General features: G+C 43.3%; 1 protein-coding gene across 1 annotated transcript in view; it reads left to right on the forward strand.

The window, feature by feature from the left end:
- Positions 1 to 21229, forward strand: part of LOC124264274 (SCO-spondin-like) — a 52345-nt gene that overhangs the window by 19557 nt on the left and 11559 nt on the right. The window contains exons 7-17 of the mRNA XM_046699014.1: positions 765 to 953; positions 1577 to 1771; positions 2279 to 2467; positions 2742 to 2930; positions 3292 to 3489; positions 3906 to 4094; positions 5807 to 5995; positions 6696 to 6896; positions 13062 to 13256; positions 15673 to 15861; positions 16387 to 16575. Coding sequence (XP_046554970.1) covers positions 765 to 953; positions 1577 to 1771; positions 2279 to 2467; positions 2742 to 2930; positions 3292 to 3489; positions 3906 to 4094; positions 5807 to 5995; positions 6696 to 6896; positions 13062 to 13256; positions 15673 to 15861; positions 16387 to 16575 — 2112 coding nt within the window. The remainder of the gene's footprint in view (positions 1 to 764; positions 954 to 1576; positions 1772 to 2278; positions 2468 to 2741; positions 2931 to 3291; positions 3490 to 3905; positions 4095 to 5806; positions 5996 to 6695; positions 6897 to 13061; positions 13257 to 15672; positions 15862 to 16386; positions 16576 to 21229) is intronic.

Consider the following 21229-nt stretch of genomic DNA (forward strand, 5'->3'; position numbering starts at 1 on the left):
GCTGATATGAAGCAGCTTTAAACTTGTCAGCGTGTAGGGTTGATTAAAGATCTAACATAAGGGACTGGTATGCTGCAGGTTTAGACTTGTCAGGGTGTAGGGTTAATTGCAGATCTAACATAAGGGACTGGTATGCTGCAGGTTTAGACTTGTCAGGGTGTAGGGTTGATTGCAGATCTAACATAAGGGACTGGTATGCTGCAGGTGTAGACTTGTCAGGGTGCTAGGTTGATTAAAGATCTAACATAAGGGGCTGATATGAAGCAGCTTTAAACTTGTCAGGGTGTAAGGTTGATTAAAAATCTAATATAAGGGACTGATATGCTGCAGGTTTAGACTTGTCAGGGTGTAGGGTTGATTGCAGATCTAACATAAGGGACTGGTATGCTGCAGGTTTAGACTTGTCAGGGTGTAGGGTTGATTGCAGATCTAACATAAGGGACTCATATGCTGGTATGCTGCAGGTTTAGACTTGTCAGGGTGTAGGGTTGATTGCAGATCTAACATAAGGGACTGGTATGCTGCAGGTTTAGACTTGTCAGGGTGTAGGGTTGATTGCAGATCTAACATAAGGGACTCATATGCTGGTATGCTGCAGGTTTAGACTTGTCAGGGTGTAGGGTTGATTGATATTTGTGATAATCGATCGATATTTAGCTAACGATTATCAATCTTAGTGATCTAAATCGATAGCCAGCCCTAAATCTTACGGATCAATATGTGTTTTAACGTATTTTGTTCCTGACCTTATTGTTTTCTTGCAGTGGACGGTGGGTGGACAAACTGGACAGTTACATCGGTCAGTAGATGTTCAAAGTCTTGTGGGGAAGGTCAAAGGAAAGTCGTGTCCGAAAGGTCATGCAGTGATCCGGAACCCGCTTTCGGCGGTGAATCTTGCGAAGGCGACCAGTCTGAGACTGTCAGAGAGGCATGCAACACCCACGAATGTTCACGTAAGTCAGTGTTTGTTTGTTTGTTTGAGTGTGTTTGCTAGTGTGTTTGTTTGTTGTTTACGCCGCACTCAGTAGTATTCCAGCTATATGACAGCGGTATGTAAATGATCGAATCGGGTCCACGCATTCCAGTGATTGACATCATGAGCATCGATCTGCGCAATTGGGATACGATGTCATGTATCAACCAAGTCAGCGAGCCTAACAACCCGATCCGATTAGGTGTGTCTTACGACAATTTAAGGGTGATGAAGACCAATTCTAACCCAGATCTCCACTGGTCAAGTGAGTGAGTGAGTGAATGTAATTCAAAGCAGCGTTTATATCAGCATTAGAATCTGTTGATTCTCAGAGACAACTTCGGCTTAGATTCCGCAACAACAGCAAGTCTTCGAGTGAATGAGTGAGTGAGTTGGGTTTGACGCCGCTTTGAACAATAGTCCATCAATATCACCGCGGGTTACATAAGGAATAAGCTTCACATATTATACCCATGTAAAAAATCAAACCTTTCACTGGACATGACGAGCCAACTCTTAACCATTCTGCTACCCTAACGCCCCAAACACGTTGCGGTTAAACCGCAATGCATTCGTTGAAACACCTCGTATGCTGTCCTTCAGCTGATCCCGTTAATGGCGCCTGGAGTCGTTGGGTGTGGCGAACAAGCACCTGCTCCAAAACATGTGGTTATGGGACAATCACGCGGACAAGGGAGAGAACTTGTGACAATCCAGAACCGGCCAACGGTGGAGCCACTTGTCCAGGAAGTGCCACTTCAGACTACACGTACAACTGCAATAGCTTCACCTGCCCAGGTAAGACTCTAAGTCTGAAACTGTCTTCACCCGAATTACGCATATTTCTTATTATCGAGCTCGAAACAGAACCGGCAAAGATTTTTCTTCCCTCCTTGAGTGAGTGAGTGTATGATGTTTAGTTTTGCACCGCTTTTTGCAATATCACGGCGTGGGACACCAGAAATAGGCTTCACAAATTGTACGCATGTGGGAATCGAACCCGGCTCTTCAGCGTGACGAGCGAACGCTTTAACCAGTAGACTACCCCGGCACCCCTATCCGCCGTTGGCGTTTGCAAGGACATAATGGTAAAATCGAATCACCCAGTAGCATGAGATAAGTCAGTTGAATTTATTACCCAATTCTAAGATCTGGGGTTCCTTTCACGAAGCAACCTTTACTGAGGTTAAACTCAGCTCCCATTCTTTAACATTTCGATCACCTTAGTGCTTTGTGAGAGGAGGCCCTGATTGTTTTTCTTCTTCCACTTTTCCCTGTCTGAAATCGACCCCTCCCGACACACAGTGGACGGAGGCTGGAGCCAGTGGTATGTCAGGTGGACCGGTCGATGTTCTGCCACGTGTGGGGGAGGGACGAAGCGCCAGAACAGCTACCGCTGGTGCAACAACCCACGACGGTCCTACGGTGGCGCTTACTGTTCGGGTTCCCAATACAAGACGGAGGAAGTACCGTGCAATCAGCAGGGCTGTCCAGGTAAGACAATGATTGATTGATCGATCATTTATTTATTTATTGATTGATCGTTTTTTTATTGATTGAATGATCGTTTATTTATTTATTTATTTATTTATTTATTTATTTATTTATTTATTTATTAATTTATTATTTTAGTTATTTTGGCTGTTTGTCGTTGTTGGGGATGGGGATGATTGATAAATAGATAAATGAATAAATAAATAAACCCCAAAGAAACTTTTTGTTTCGTTTCTTCATGCAGTTTAATGCTTAAATGTTCTGTATAAAATAGTAAACGGAGTTTGGGCCGCCTGGGTCGAGACGTCGCACGGATCATGCAGCATCAGCTGCGGTGGAGGTGACCGCGAGGAGATTTTAGAACGAGGCTGCACAGATCCCGCCCCTGTCTATGGAGGTTCCAACTGCGTGGGGTCAACGGTCAAATACGAAACTAAAACGTGCAATACACATGATTGTTCAGGTCAGTAGTTTCGTATGTTCTATAACATGTTAATAAAGAATCGTTTCCTGTGTTGTATTTCGTTAGAGTGAGTGAGTGAGTGAGTTGGTTTAGTTTTCCGCCGCACTTCAGCAATCTTCCCAATGAACGGGATCGGGTAGTCAGGCTCCCTGACTTGGCTGACACATGTCAGCGTTTCCCAATTGAGCAGATTGATGTTCATGATGTTGATCACTGGATTGTCTGGTCCAGACTCGATTATTTACAGACCGCCGCCATACAGCTGGAATATTGCTGAGTGCGGCGTGAAAAACCAACCAACCAACCAACATTGCTGAAATCATTCCCACATCATCATCCATCCATGTTTTTCATTTTTTAGCTCAAATTAACGGTGGGTGGGCACCATGGGAACAGGCGGACGTTATACCGTCATGTTCGGTGACCTGTGGGTCCGGGACACGGAACAGAGCTCGGAAGAGAACGTGTTCGAACCCAGCGCCTGCTAATGGCGGGAACACTTGCCCAGGCTCGGACACAGACACCGACCCGGAAAACTGCAACGATGGGGTGTGTCCAGGTATTGCAGCTTCTAGTGAAGGAGTGAGTTTAGTTTTACGCCGCTTTTAGCAATGTTGTAGCAATATCACGGCGGTGGACACCAGATATGGGCTTCAAACATTGTACTCAAGTGGGGAATCGAACCCGGGCTAACGGTTTAACCACAAGGCTACCATACTATCCCAGGTGGGGATTCTAAAACATAATATACTAAAATACGCTTTATAGTGTGCGTACGCGCGTGTGTGTATGTGCGTGCGCGTTTGTGTATGTGTCATGCGTATCTATATACACAATGTGGATTCAATGACATGTGTCAACCAAGTCAGCGAGTCTGACCACCAGATGCCGTTCGTCGCCTCTTGAGTTGGTGAAGACCAATTCTAACCCGGATCTTCACAGGTTCCATATATTGTTCATGATGCCCTGTTTCAGTTGACGGAAACTGGAGCAACTGGGGTAACCCTAGCAACGACGACTGCTCTGTGACGTGTGGCGGAGGCACCATGACGTCGACACGGACGAGAACGTGCAGCAACCCTGCCCCAGGCGTTGGTGGTGCTTTGTGCAGTGGTTCCCCAAGAGATGTACAGGACTTGGCCTGTAATAATCAGAACTGCCCGGGTATGTGGGTTTGAGAATTTCCAAACTCATTATGTTTTTGTCTTTTAAAAAAAGAACATGGTATTCTATGCAAACACCAATTTTTAGATTAAAAAAACGTATTTTTTTTTGTCTGTACACTTAAAGTCCAAAGATCAAAGCTGAACATCTTTATCGGAGCCAAATAGCAGTTACGAACATGGTATTATGCAAATAACTCTTTTTTTTATAAAGAAATGTATTTTAACTGTACACTTAAAGTCCAAAGATCAAAGCGAAACACCTTTATCAGAGCCAAATGGCACTTACTAATAAGATTACATCTTGATTCAAGCCTATGACACCCTCTTCTTCTCATGTGTGTCTACGACGGTTAATGACGTCAAGAGTTGCGTACCCTTGGCGTACAAGAACCCTACTATCGTAGGTTCAAACACCAGAATCACCCTGATTATGTTGTTTGTCAGGATTATCACGTCGTCCTGTGTTATCTTTTATCAAAGCGGTGGACATTTTTCCAACATTCAGTTGACACGGCTTGAATCCACTGAAATAATTAATAATGGCCGCGTTTAAGGTCGTTATCGAGTCACACTTAAGGGTGTGTGAGTGAGTTAAGTTTTACGTCGCACTCAGCAATATTCCAGCTCTATGGCGGCGGTCTGTAAATAATCAAGTCTGGACCACACAATCTAGTGCACAACAAAATAAGCATCGATCTACGCAATAGGGACACGATGACATGCGTCAACCAACTCGTAGCTGTATACAATTACAGTACATGAAAATGTCGGCAAGTGCACGTAAAATCTCCAAAGCAAGCCCACAAGACAGTCACAAGACCGTATATGTCGTCAGTTTGGTTTCACGCCACCTTAAGCAATATTCCAGCAATGCCACACCAGAAATGGGCTTCACACTCTGTACCGATGTGGGGAATCGAACCCTGGTCTTCGGCGTGCAACGTCCCTCTCCTGTCACATTCCTGTTTGACAAAGATACCAGATTCTGAGTCGAAACGTCACGTAACAACAAGTAATCCATTAAGTGTGTCAAGATTGTACTCCGCAACTTCAAAAATGCCAATGAAAGAATTTGTTATAATCGGGCTGGAATCAGCAGGAATGTTTCCACATAACGGCATCTGATGGCCATTCACCGTTCGTTTTATCTGCTTGGTTAGATTGAAGAAACGAATTGACGCCCTTTGCGTGGCTGCGTATATGTGTATAAACATCGTCTCAAGGTCTTCGTAGTACAGTCTCATGTCACGCTCAATTGTTTCCGTCGGCAAATCATCTCACGGCAGCTTATGAGTCCAAGGTGTCCAAGGTGTCCATGGTGTAAAAGGTGTCCAAGGTGTGAAAGGTGTTAATAATAGTCAGCGAGATACAATTAAGGGCAGGAAGGTTATGCACTAGGAGATGTACTTTGCTGAGAAAGTGTAATCCCAAATATAACAGATGCTAGAAATTCACCCGCTGCACACATCAGCATCAGCAACAAGCAGTGGTAAAGATAGTCATCGAGGCACATTTAAAGACTGGAAGTCCGTAAAGGACACGTGGCCTTGATGCGTCAGAATGAAATTCACTCAGCGTCATTAACAACCCGTTTTAGTCCCGAGTTTAGCGATTTCATGAAAGTGATGATCTCTAGACGATCTCTCACATGAAGTATCCACTCTACATTCAAACTCGCTGATCCACTCATTGACTCTTCTATTGGTCCAGTTGACGGGCAATGGGGAACGTGGACGGCGACGACCACCGACGCCTGCTCTGTTTCCTGTGGAGGTGGAACCCACAAGCAACACTACACCAGGTTATGTAATAATCCCTCCCCCGTCGGTACTGGGGCGACCTGCCCCGGGGCCACTTCCAAATCAGAAGACATGGCCTGTAACCCTGACAACTGCCCAGGTATAGTATCACCATTTCACATCAACATATTTGTTTTGTTCTTTTTTCATTTTGACAGGTGGCAGATAATAATGGCTATTTGGCTAGTTATATAGCTGCTGTTTCCACGCAGGCGTGCTCAAGTGCGCTAACACATCATTACCCGGATAACCTGAGCTGCCTGTGAGGGGCTAGAAAGTTTACAGTCACATCACTTATCCCACCGGGTACCCATCCACTGCTGGGTGAATAGAGGCAATTTATGAACAAACTCACTTGCCTAGGGTGAGACCACGTGTGTCACGTTTGCCTTCTTGTGGCCAGGACTGAAGTCCTGGAAACTCTCAGGGATCAAGATGCTACGGTCACCCATCCAAGGTCTCACTGTGACCAACGTCGCTTAGCTTCAAATGATTTGTGGCCTGGGCTCTTAACACAGGACCACACATCACCTCAGATACTAGTACATGTAATCCTCTGGTATATTGCAAAGTAATGCATTCTTCAGCAAGAGTGAGTGAGTTTTATTCTACGCCTCTTTAAGCAATATTCGAGCAATATCACTGTGCTCCACACATAGTACCCATGTTGGGAATCGAACGCGGGTCTTCGGCGTGACGAACGAACGCTTGAACCACAAGGCTACCCCATTAAATGTGCATTTTCCACTCCCTGAGGAGTTTACAAATATTTGTAATTTGTAACATATTTCTTTGTGTAGTCGACGGAGACTGGTCCGAGTGGGCTGTGAACACACAAGGGGCCTGTACCGTCACCTGCGGAATTACGGGACTACGCACAAATACATACATAAGATCCTGTACCAACCCAGCGCCTGCTTATGGGGGAAGTGTTTGTTCTAACCTTGTTTACGGCACCGCCAAATCCAGCATGGATTTCTGCAACCGCATCTCATGCACAAGTAAGTATAAACCCATTTTATCAAAAACATAATACGAAATCTGTAAATCTTTTATGAGACAGAATATATTGTATGTTAACTTCTTCTTTATTCTATACACAGAGTTTCTGGGCTTTCCCTTGCCCCTTCGTCAGGTGAATACTGTCAGGTGAATGACGTCATGTGAATGTCGTCAGGCGAATGCCGTCAGGTGAATGCCGTCAGGTGAATGGTGTCAGGTGAATGTCGTCAGGTGAATGCCGTCAGGTGAATGTCGTTATGCGAATGACGTCAGGTGAATGGTGTCAGGTGAATGCCGTCAGGTGAATGACGTCAGGTGAATGGTGTCAGGTGAATGTTGTCAGGTGAATGCCGTCAGGTGAATGTCGTCAGGCGAATGATGTCAGGTGAATGATATCAGGTAAATGCCGTCAGGTGAATGATGTCAGGTGAATGCCGTCTGGTGAAAGCCGTCAGGGGAATGTCAGGTGAATGTCGTCAGGTGAATGACATCTGGTGAATGCCGTCAGGTGAATGCTGTCAGTTGAATGCTGTCAGGTGAATGTCGTCAGGTGAATGTCGTCAGGTGAATGCCGTCAGGTGAATGTTGTCAGGTGAATGCTGTCAGGTGAATGTCGTCAGGTGAATGTCGTCAGGTGAATGCCGTCAGGTGAATGTTGTCAGGTGAATGCTGTCAGGTGAATGTTGTCAGGTGACTGCCGTCAGGCGAATTACATACGGTGAATGCTGTCAGGTGAATGTCGTCAGGTGAATGATGTCAGGTGAAATACGCCTGGTGAATGCCGTCAGGTGAATGCCGTCAGGTGAATGATGTCAGGTGAATGTCGTCAGGTGAATGACGTCAGGTGAATGTCGTTATGTGAATGTCGTCAGGTGAATGCTGTCAGTTAAGTGCTGTCAGATGAATGTCGCCAGTATTGTATTACGTTAGAAATACGATAACGAAGTTAGGGTGCAAAGCCGTGAGGCAAACAGTGAGTGAGAATGGTTTTAGGCCGTTTTTAGCAATATTCCAGCAATATCACGGAGGGGAACACCAGAAATGGGCATCACATTTTGTACCTGAGTGTGGAGTCGAAACCGGGTCTTCGGCGTGACGATGGAACGCTTTAACCACTATTCTACTCCACCGCCCGTGATGCAATCAAATGAAGAGGATGTGATGTCATGAAACGGTGATGCAATAGAAAGCGACGAAGGGATGACGGAATGGTTTCCGATGACTTGATTTGAAGACGTGACGCGACGCAAGGAGGGGGTTACAAGACGTGATGTAAAGAAGGATTTACAGTGATACAAAAGCGTGACGAGAAGGGGTTGCAGTGATGCAAAATGTAAAGCAAGGAAGGGTTGCAATGATACAAAAGACGTGATGTAAGGAACTGTTAAAGTGATACAAAGGCGGGACGTGCAGAGTGGGTTGCAATGATACAAAGATGTGACGTCAAGAGGTGTTGCAATGATACAATACGTGACGTGAAGAGTGGGTTGCAATGATACAAAGACGCGACGTGAAGAGTGGGTTGCAATGATACAAATAAGTGACGTGAAGAGTGGGTTGCAATGACACAATACGTGGCGTGAAGAGTGTTTTGCAATGATACAATACGTGACGTGAGGAGTGGGTTGCAATGGTGCAATACGTTACGTGAAGAGTGGGTTGCAATGATACAATACGTGACGTGAAGAGTGGGTTGCAATGAAACAAATACGTTACAAATATGTGGTGTTGCAATGATACAAATACGCGACGTGAAGAGTGGGTTGCAATGAAACAAACACGTAAAGTGAAGAGTGGGTTGCAATGATACAGTACGTGACGTGAAGAGTGTTTTGCAATGATACAGTGTGTGACGTGAGAGTGGGTTGCAGTGATACAATACGTGACGTGAAGAGTGGGTTACAATGAAACAAATACGTTACGCGAGGAAGGGTTGCAATGATACAAAGGCAAGACATGAAAAGGTGGTTGCAACGATACAAAGGAAGGGTTGCAATGATACAAAGATGTGATGTAAGGAAGGTTTGCAGTGATACAAAGATGTGCTATGAGGAAGGTTTGATGTGATACAAAGATGTGATGTAAGGAAAGTTGGAATAATACAAAGCTGTGATATGAGGAAGGTTTGATGTGATACAAAGATGTGATGTAAGGAAGGTTTGCAGTGATACAAAGATGTGATATGAGGAAGGTTTGATGTGATACAAAGATGTGATGTAAGGAAGGTTTTCAGTGATACAAAGATGTGATATGAGGAAGGTTTGATGTGATACAAAGATGTGATGTAAGGAAGGTTTGCAGTGATACGAAGATGTGCTATGAGGAAGGTTTGATGTGATACAAAGATGTGATGTAAGGAAGGTTTGCAGTGATACAAAGATGTGATATGCGGAAGGTTTGATGTGATACAAAGATGTGATATAAGGAAGGTTTGCAGTGATACAAAGATGTGATGTAAGGAAGGTTTGATGTGATACAAAGATGTGATGTAAGGAAGGTTTGCAGTGATACAAAGATGTGATATGAGGAAGGTTTGCAGTGATACAAAGATGTGATATGAGGAAGGTTTGATGTGATACAAAGATGTGATATGAGGAAGGTTTGCAGTGATACAAAGATGTGATATGAGGAAGGTTTGATGTGATACAAAGATGTGATGTAAGGAAGGTTTGCAATGATACAAAGGTGTGATATGAGGAAGGTTTGCAGTGATACAAAGATGTGATGTAAGGAAGGTTTGCAGTGATACAAAGATGTGATATGAGGAAGGTTTGCAGTGATACAAAGATGTGATGTAAGGAAGGTTTGCAGTGATACAAAAGATGTGATATGAGGAAAGGTTTGATGTGATACAAAAGATGTGATGTAAGGAAGGTTTGCAGTGATACAAAGATGTGATATGAGGAAGGTTTGATGTGATACAAAGATGTGATGTAAGGAAGGTTTGCAGTGATAGAAAAAGATGTGCTATGAGGAAGGTTTGATGTGATACAAAGATGTGATGTAAGGAAGGTTTGCAGTGATACAAAGATGTGATATGAGGAAGGTTTGATGTGATACAAAGATGTGATGTAAGGAAGGTTTGCAGTGATACAAAGATGTGATATGAGGAAGGTTTGATATGATACAAAGATGTGATGTAAGGAAGGTTTGCAGTGATACAAAGATGTGATATGAGGAAGGTTTGATGTGATACAAAGATGATGTAAGGAAGGTTTGCAGTGATACAAAAAGATGTGCTATGAGGAAGGTTTGATGTGATACAAAGATGTGATGTAAGGAAGGTTTGCAGTGATACAAAGATGTGATATGAGGAAGGTTTGATGTGATACAAAGATGTGATGTAAGGAAGGTTTGCAGTGATACAAAGATGAGGTTTGTGATAGGAAGGTTTGATTTGATACAAAGATGTGATGTAAGGAAGGTTTGCAGTGATACAAAGATGTGATATGAGGAAGGTTTGATGTGATACAAAGATGTGATGTAAGGAAGGTTTGCAGTGATACAAAGATGTGATATGAGGAAGGTTTGATGTGATACAAAGATGTGATGTAAGGAAGGTTTGCAGTGATAGAAAGATGTGCTATGAGGAAGGTTTGATGTGATACAAAGATGTGATGTAAGGAAGGTTTGCAGTGATACAAAGATGTGATATGAGGAAGGTTTGATGTGATACAAAGATGTGATGTAAGGAAGGTTTGCAGTGATACAAAGATGTGATATGAGGAAGGTTTGATATGATACAAAGATGTGATGTAAGGAAGGTTTGCAGTGATACAAAGATGTGATATGAGGAAGGTTTGCAGTGATACAAAGATGTGATGTAAGGAAGGTTTGCAGTGATACAAAGATGTGCTATGAGGAAGGTTTGATGTAATACAAAGATGTGATGTAAGGAAGGTTTGCAGTGATACAAAGCTGTGATATGAGGAAGGTTTGATGTGATACAAAGATGTGATGTAAGGAAGGTTTGATGTGATACAAAGATGTGATGTAAGGAAGGTTTGCAGTGATACGAAGATGTGATATGAGGAAGGTTTGCAGTGATACAAGATGTGATGTAAGGAAGGTTTGCAGTGATACAAAGATGTGCTATGAGGAAGGTTTGATGTGATGCAAAGACGTGACTAGAAGAAAGGGTTGCAATGGTATCAAACGTGACGTGAGGTAGGGGGTTGCAATAATAGAACGACTTGATGTGAAGAATTGGTTTACAATGATACAAAGACGTGATGTGAGTTGAGGTGATATGAAGATGGGGTGGAAATTATACAAAGGCGTGACGTGAAAGCGGGGCTACAATGATGCAAAGAGGAGATGCAAATCGTTACTATACAATGCGATGATACAAACAGTATTTTCGTGTCTTAGCGTTACGTATTTGCATCAACGAGGTGAGGTGAAATTGGGTTTAACGTCGTGCTTGAGAATATTTCGCTCATATGACGACGTGCATGCGTATGTGTATGTGCGGCTGCTTGTACTAGCCCAGACTGAAGCTGGTTTTATAGTGCTAGCCCACTGAGATACCATGCCAGAGTGAAGCATGAATACCCCACTCAGACACATTATTCTGTCTCCGAGCCGACCAGTCATTGTTGTATCCATTAATGCCGAACGCCAGGCAGGGACCAACAAGTACCATGTTTTAACGTCTTTTGGTATGACGCGGCCGGGGATCGAACCCGCGACCTTCCGCTCTCCGGGCGGACGCTCTAACCACTTTACCACGGAGGTGGTCTGCATCAACGAATCAAATTGTAGTGTTAGTAACAGAAATCAGTTACAAGTACTGCTGGCCCTGTTTCCGGCTTTCTTCTATCAAACTGACTCTTCATGATGTGACTGAAACCCCTAACAGCCCATAATCAAGCCAGAACTCTATATATACAGAAGCTACAATCAGTCTACAGAGGCCCACTAACCATTCAGGCAATTTTCATGTCACAAAATAGTAATGTACACCATCTAACAGCTATCTATCTCAATGAGATATTCAAAATAAGATCAATATGAAATTCAAATGTTTATGATCACGTGTAATTTAAATTGTATTTGTCAACTGTATCATACTGACTGACTGACTGAGTTTAGTTTTACGCCTCTTTTAGCAATAATCCAGCAATATCACGGCGGGGGACACCAGAAATGGGCTTAAGACATTGTGCCCATGTGGGGAATCGAACCCGGGTCTTCGGCGTGACGAGCCAACGCTTTAACCACTAGGCTACCCCACCGCCCCCAACTGTATCATAGGCCTTATGGCCCAAATACTACTGAATAAACTTCTCCCTCTCCCCCTCTCTCTCTCTCTCTCTCTCTCTCTGAAGCCCCCTAACAATTTCACGTCGTCGCAAAGTTATGCTTTCGTTGTTACGACGTTATTCTGTGGACTCCCTTTTACGTTGTCACAATGTTTTGCCTGACGTTGTGATACGTCAGTTTTACGTCGCCACAAGGTTAAAGTTATTTGATGCTAACGTAGTTTACGTTGTCCTAACGTTCTATTTAACGTTACTATATAAATACAAATGTATATAGTTGAATAGTTTTCCCAGTATTGAACACTACATAAGTAACAAAGCAGAAATTCACGTCAATGTTTATGCGTCAGTTTGGATGCTGTTTTTGGTCGTGTGTTTTCTGAAACTGTGGCTGAATAGTAAAAATAATCACAAAGTGAAAAGTTTTACAGAAAACTGTCATGACACCAAGTTATAACAAACGTTGTCATAACGTTGTGAGCCCAAAGTATAACATTTCCTCAACGTCAATTAGCAACGTTGTTATTACGTTGTGACATAGCGTTATAAAATGACGTAATACTAACGTTGTGCCATAGTGTTATAAAATGACGTAATACTAACGTTGTGACAACGTTGTGACATAACGTTATAAAATGACGTAATACTAACGTTGTGACAACGTTGTGTCATGACGTTACCATTCTACAACCTTCCAACAACGTTGCCAAAACCTTGTGTGGTAGCTGGGACTGCTGTTGGAACTTTGTTAAAGGTAGCCATGGAGCCATATCTAAAGGCTGGAGGTCCTAACAAAACACGTGTCATGTCTATTCTCAAACCCTTTAAAATAGCTGCTTCTCGTAACCTTTAAATAAAACTAACCTCACTCTCTCGATGACTGACACTTCACTCTTTCAGTGCCAGTAAACGGCAACTGGAGTCCTTGGGTGGTCGACTCCACGTCGCAGTGTACGGCGACATGTGGGGGAAGGGAGGAGACCGTGACTTCGACGAGGTCGTGCACCGACCCCGCACCAGCAAACGGCGGCGATACATGTTCCGGGTCTCGAACCTCCACGGAGAATAATAGATGTAACGAACAAGTCTGTCCTGGTAATATTTGTTTTTTGTGTGTTTTAACGGCATTGTTGTGTTCCTGTGAATAATGGAATCGTGATCAGTTAATGCGTTTGTCTTTTTTGTTGTTTAACGCCGCGCTCAGCAATATTCCAGCTATATGGTGACGGTCTGTAAATAATCGAGTCTGGACCAGACAATCCAGTGATCAACACCATTAGCATCAATCTACTAAATTGGGATACGATGACATGTGTCAACCAAGTCAGCGAGCCTGACCACCCGATCCCGTTAGTCGCCTCTTACGACAAGCATGGTCTGGAGAAGACTTATTCTAACCCATGACATCAGGATATAATGGCATGCAACTGACCATGTCGCCTTATCAACCGATCCATCATGTCGTCTCTTAAGAACAACATTGGTCCCTAAAGACACTAAATATCCATGCAGATGTGGCTAGAGCGTAGTTTAAACGTACACCTTAAAGGCACAATGTCACACCATGCTTCTCTAATAAATAACAAAATGCATTTCTTTCAGTAATAAAGCTATCAGCCCACAGAGAAGCTACCATACAATTTATTAAAAATAATAATAAAAGAATACGTATTTAGATAACAATAATAAGTTAAAAAGTTCTAAAGAATTAATGCAACGTTGCACGCCTTCATCGGGTGAATGAAAGACTAGGAAACAGATAACTATATATGTATATCTGGAACAACAACGGAAGGAGTAAGAATATACTCCGAAACGTCTTATTCCCCAAATATAGAAGTTGTCATCCATAAATTCTCGCCTTTGGATTGTTGTTACTACCAACATTATAACGGTTGGAGAATGTGGTACTATACACTTGATGACAAATAGGTTTTTCAAGAACAGAATATATCTGAAATAATCCCAGCAATGGTAACGCAATGACCCGAATATAATGTGAAATGCAATTTCTCTTGTGAAAGGTAGTTTTGGTTGAAAACAGTAACTTACCATGAAATTCACTCACTCACTTACTCACTACCAATTGACGGTGGGTGGAGAATGTGTTTGGTACTATACACTTGATGACAAATAGGTTTTTCAAGAACAGAATATATCTGAAATAATCCCAGCAATGGTAACGCAATGACCCGAATATAATGTGAAATGCAATTTCTCTTGTGAAAGGTAGTTTTGGTTGAAAACAGTAACTTACCATGAAATTCACTCACACTTACTCACTACCAATTGACGGTGGGTGGAGAATGTGTTTGGTACTATACACTTGATGACAAATAGGGTTTTCAAGAACAGAATATATCTGAAATAATCCCAGCAATGGTAACGCAATGACCCGAATATAATGTGAAATGCAATTTCTCTTGTGAAAGGTAGTTTTGGTTGAAAACAGTAACTTACCATGAAATTCACTCACTCACTTACTCACTACCAATTGACGGTGGGTGGAGAATGTGTTTGGTACTATACACTTGATGACAAATAGGTTTTTCAAGAACAGAATATATCTGAAATAATCCCAGCAATGGTAACGCAATGACCCGAATATAATGTGAAATGCAATTTCTCTTGTGAAAGGTAGTTTTGGTTGAAAACAGTAACTTACCATGAAATTCACTCACTCACTTACTCACTACCAATTGACGGTGGGTGGAGAATGTGTTTGGTACTATACACTTGATGACAAATAGGTTTTTCAAGAACAGAATATATCTGAAATAATCCCAGCAATGGTAACGCAATGACCCGAATATAATGTGAAATGCAATTTCTCTTGTGAAAGGTAGTTTTGGTTGAAAACAGTAACTTACCATGAAATTCACTCACTCACTTACTCACTACCAATTGACGGTGGGTGGAGAATGTGTTTGGTACTATACACTTGATGACAAATAGGTTTTCAAGAACAGAATATATCTGAAATAATCCCAGCAATGGTAACGCAATGACCCGAATATAATGTGAAATGCAATTTCTCTTGTGAAAGGTAGTTTTGGTTGAAAACAGTAACTTACCATGAAATTCACTCACTCACTTACTCACTACCAATTGACGGTGGGTGGAGAATGTGTTTGGTACTATACACTTGATGACAAATAGGTTTTTCAAGAACAGAATATATCTGAAATAATCCCAGCAATGGTAACGCAATGACCCGAATATAATGTGAAATGCAATTTCTCTTGTGAAAGGTAGTTTTGGTTGAAAACAGTAACTTACCATGAAATTCACTCACTCACTTACTCACTACCAATTGACGGTGGGTGGAGAATGTGTTTGGTACTATACACTTGATGACAAATAGGTTTTTCAAGAACAGAATATATCTGAAATAATCCCAGCAATGGTAACGCAATGACCCGAATATAATGTGAAATGCAATTTCTCTTGTGAAAGGTAGTTTTGGTTGAAAACATTAACTTTACCATGAAATTCACTCACTCACTCCCAGTTGACGGTGGGTGGAGCAGCTGGCGAGAGATCAGTAGGGGGATCTGCTCCGTGACCTGTGGGGACGGGACACAGAGCATTAACAGACAGAGGACTTGCAACAACCCTCTCCCGTCGAACGGCGGAGCGACATGCTCAAGTGTGGGAATCAACACCCAGACAGGTGCCTGTAACGATGGGTCATGCCCAGGTAATTGTTTTTGTTGTTTTTATAGCGCCGCACTTAGCAATATTCCAGCTATATGGCGGCGATCTGTAAATAATCGAGTCTGGACCAGACGGACCAGACAATCCAGTATTCAACAGCATGACCAGCGATCTATGCAATAGGAATACGATGTCATGTGTTAGCCAAGTCAGCGTTTCTTACCATCCGATCCCGTTAGTCGCCTCTTACGACAAGCATGGTTGCTGAAGACAAGTTCTAATCTGCTGTTTTGTCGAAAATATATACGTCTCGTTGTCGAACATTTTAACGCTTTCTTTACACATCTTAGATAGTACGACAATGCGACACACGACATATTTTGACATTGAAAACTGTCGCTATGTCGCATTGTCGCCCTTTGGTGGAATAAAATATATTATTCAAAGCGCGACAATGTGCCAAATGTCGCGTTGTGGTATTGTCGCATTGTCGTACCTTGGTTAATTTTGCGACAATGCCCTTTCTAGGATTCCATACAAAACCGTTGTGTATGTTTTATTTTTTCAGTGGACGGGGGGTGGTCTGCATGGGTGGAGGACGATCGCCAGGCCTGTACCAAGACGTGTGGAGGGGGGTCACAGACGGTCGAGTACACCCGCACGTGTACCAACCCCACCCCAAGACATGGGGGTGCCCAGTGCAGCGGACAGAGCACCAAGCAGGAGACGACAGATTGCAACACTGACGAATGTCCACGTATGTCGAGGTCGTTATTTGCGGGGTTGGGTGGGGTGTGCGTTTGTGTGTGTGTGTGCACGTGCGTGCGTGCATGGTGTTTGTGTGTCTGTGTGTCCGTGTATGCGTCGTGTGTTTGTGTGCTTGGGTTCATGTGTCTGGTCGTGTCTGTATGTGTGTTTGTGAATATGTGCGTCGTGTGTTTCAAGTCAAAACATTGATTACACAACAGTCTCGTTTCCTGTTGACTGGGTTCCGTCCTATTACGCAACTTAGTACAATAACCAGTCCAGATATTTTAGACCAATTCATTTAACTGGATACCTTATTATTAATCAGTATTAATCGGTACATCTAAGCACTTGTATATTGCAACACTACGCTCCTTATAATCCTTGCAAACATGTCGTGCAGCGTGCTCTGTCGTACAGCGAGCACTGACAAACAGAAACCTGGAAATCGTGGAAATCTCAAAACGAGGTTCTGCCGCTAGAAAAGTTTGGCGGTCTGGTACGGACTTGGTATTATATCAATCACATTGTGCGTTACAGAACTACACTGAATAAGCGCAGAACACACATAACAGGTGTAACCAGTGAGCCAGATGCATTGTGAATCATTTTACGACCTCATCAAACTGCTGCAGTATGTTACGTCTCAGTTAAGGTCATGCTGCCTACACCTCGCCATAAAATATAGAAATACGATGTTATTAAAGTTTGAAATTAAAATTCAGTTGTAAATACCATTTTCTCATGAAACAAGGAATTGGAATTCAGTGTAACCATAGTTGTTTGTGACGTCTATTTTTCACTTTCACACGAGAAAATTCGGATAGGCTGAAAAGTAGGTCATTGTCTGAATAGGTTAATGAGACTCATGTTTCGGTTTGTGTGTGTGAGTTCGTGTGTGTGTGTGTGTGTCGTGTGTTTGTGAGTGGACGTGTGTGTTTGTATACGCAACGGGTAAGGTAGTAATGTTCCCGGGAATCCATTCATGCATAATAATTTGTGCCATCATCATTGACAATCTCCAGGGAATACGTTTGGATAAATCTCCACAAGTACCCTGGATGTCACAGTGTTCAAACACACATGGCCTATGACAGTGTTAAAACACACACAGCCTATGTCACAGTGTTAAACACACACATCCTATGTTACAGTGTTAAAACACACAGAGACTATGTTACAGTGTTAAAACATACATGGCCTATGTCACAGTGTTAAAACACACATGGCCTATGACAGTGTTAAAACACACAGCCTATGTCACAGTGTTAAAACACACACAGCCTATGTTACAGTGTTAAGACACACACAGCCAATGTCACAGTATGCCAAACAGACACACATTGAAAAGCATACGCTCTGACTCAATGTTTAAAACACACACACATACACACACACTGCCACACACGCATTCAAACACTGACCCAGTGTTAAAACAGCACACCCCATCACAGAACACACACTTGCACTATTAGTGTTGAAACGACACTAGTATTTCAAACACACATTGTCACAGAGTTTAACACGTACACCAACACACATACACACACTCTATCACAGTGTTGTAAACGCGCGCACACACACACACACACTGCCACAGTGTTGTAACGCACGCGCACACACACATGCGCACACTCTGTCACAGTGCTTGTAAACGCGCATGCACACACACATACACACACTCCGTTACAGTGCTGTAAACGCGAATGCAGACACACATACACACTGTCACAGTGTTGTAAACGCGAATGGACACACACATATACAAACTCTGTCACTGTGTTATAAACGCGCATGCACACACTTATACACACACAATGGCATAGTGTTGTAATCGCGCATGAACACACACATACATACACTGTGTCATTGTGTTTTAAAGCGCATGCACACATACACACACACTATCACAGTGCTGTAAACGCGCATGCACACACACATACACACACTCCATCACAGTGCTGTAACGCGCATTCACACACACATACACGCACACTGTCACAGTGCTGTAACGCACGCGCACACACAGATGCACACACTCTGTGGGTGGTGTAAACGCGCATGCACACACACATACAAACATTTCGTCACAGTGCTGTAAATGCACGCACACACACATACACATACTCTGTCATAGTGTTGTAAACGCGCATGCACACACATACACACACTGTCACTGTGTTTATACGCACATGCAAACACACATACACACACTATCACAGTGTTGTAAACGCGGATAGACACACACATACACACACTCTACCACATTGTTATGAACGCACATGCACACCTACATACACACACTCTGTCACAGTGTTGTAAACGTACATGCACACACATACACACACTCTGTCACAGTGTTGTAAACGCACATGTACACACACATACACACACTCTGACACAGTGTTGTAAACGCGCATGCACACACATACACACACTCTGTCATAGTGTTGTAAACGCACATGTACACACATACACACACTCTGTCACAGTGTTGTAAACGCGCATGCACACACATACACAACGCGTCATGCATGCACACACACACACACTCTGTCACAGTGTTGTAAACGCACATGCACACACACATACACACCCTCTGTCACAGTGTTGTAAACGCACATGTACACACACATACACACAGTCACAGTGTTGTAAACGCGAATGGACACACACATACATACAGTCACAGTGTTGTAAACGCGCATGTACACACACATACACACAGTCACAGTGTTGTAAACGCACATGCACACACACACACTCTGTCACAGTGTTGTAAACGCGCATGTACACACATATACACACTCTGTCACAGTGTTGTAAACGCGCATGCACACACATATACACACTCTGTCACAGTGTTGTAAACGCGCATGCACACACATATACACACTCTGTCACAGTGTTGTAAACGCGCATACACACATATACACACTCTGTCACAGTGTTTAACGCGCATGTAACTGTCACAGTGTTGTATACACATATACACACTGTCACAGTGTTGTAAACGCGCATGTACACACATACACACACTCTGTCACAGTGTGGCAAACGCGGATGGACACACACACATACACACACTATCAAATTGTTGTGAATGCACATGCACACACACATGCACACACACACTGTCACAGTGCTGTAAACGTACGCACACACACATACACATACTGTCACGGTTTTTAAACGCGCATGCACTCACACATACACACTCTGTGACAGTGTTGTAAACGCGCATGCACACACATACATACACTCTGTCACAGTGTTGTAAGCGCACGCTCCCAAACATACACACACTCTGTCATAATGTTGTAAACACGCATGCACACACATACACACGTTCACTGTGTTTATACGCGCATGCAAACACACATACACACACTGTCACGGTGTTGTAAACGCGGATAGACACACACATACACACACTCTATCACATTGTTGTGAACGCGCATGTACACACACATACACACACACTGTCACAGTGCTGTAAACGTTCGCACACACACATACACACGCCCTATCACAGTGTGGTAAATGCACATGCACACATACATACACACACTCTGACACAGTGTTGTAAACGCGCATGTACACACATACACACACTCTGTCACAGTGTTGTAAACGCACATGCACACACATACACACACTCTGTCACAGTGTTGTAAACGCACATGCACACACATACACACGTTCACAGTGTGGCAAACGCGGATGGACACATACACATACACACACTCTATCAAATTGTTGTGAATGCGCATGCACACACACATGCACACACACTCTGTCACAGTGCTGTAAACGTACGCACACACACATACACATACTGTCACTGTTTTTTAAACGCGCATGCACTCACACATACACACTCTGTCACAGTGTTGTAAACGCGCATGCACACACACACATACACTCTGTCACAGTGTTGTAAACGTACGCACACACACATACACATACTGTCACTGTTTTTTAAACGCACATGTACACACACATACACACACTCTGTCACAGTGTTGTAAACGCACATGCACACACATACACACGTTCACAGTGTGGCAAACGCGGATGGACACACACATACACACACTCTATCAAATTGTTGTGAATGCGCATGCACACACAGATGCACACACACACTGTCACAGTGTTGTAAACGTACGCACACACACATACACATACTGTCACTGTTTTTTAAACGCACATGCACACACACATACACACGCTCTGTCACACACACGCACGCACACACACACACACACACACTGTCACAGTGTTGTAAACGCGCATGCACACACATACATACACTCTGTCACAGTGTTGTAAACGCACGCTCACAGACATACACACCCTCTGTCACAGTGTTGTAAACGCGCATGTACACACACATGCAAACACACTGTCACAGTGTTGTAATCGCGGTTGGACACACATACACACACTCTGTCACATTGGTGTGAACGCGCATGCACACACATACACACACACTGTCACAGTGTTGTAAACGCACACGCACACACACTTTCTCAGTTTTGTAAAATAGCACACACAAACACAGTGTTGTAAACGCGCGCTCACACACTCACACTGTCACTGTTGTAAACGCGCCCGAGCGCCCGAGCGCCCGCACATGTCACTGTATTGCAAACGCACGC

This window comes from Haliotis rubra, unplaced genomic scaffold (assembly GCF_003918875.1).
Source record: "Haliotis rubra isolate DU_JTF1 unplaced genomic scaffold, ASM391887v1 Scf918, whole genome shotgun sequence".
Lineage (NCBI taxonomy): Eukaryota > Metazoa > Mollusca > Gastropoda > Lepetellida > Haliotidae > Haliotis > Haliotis rubra.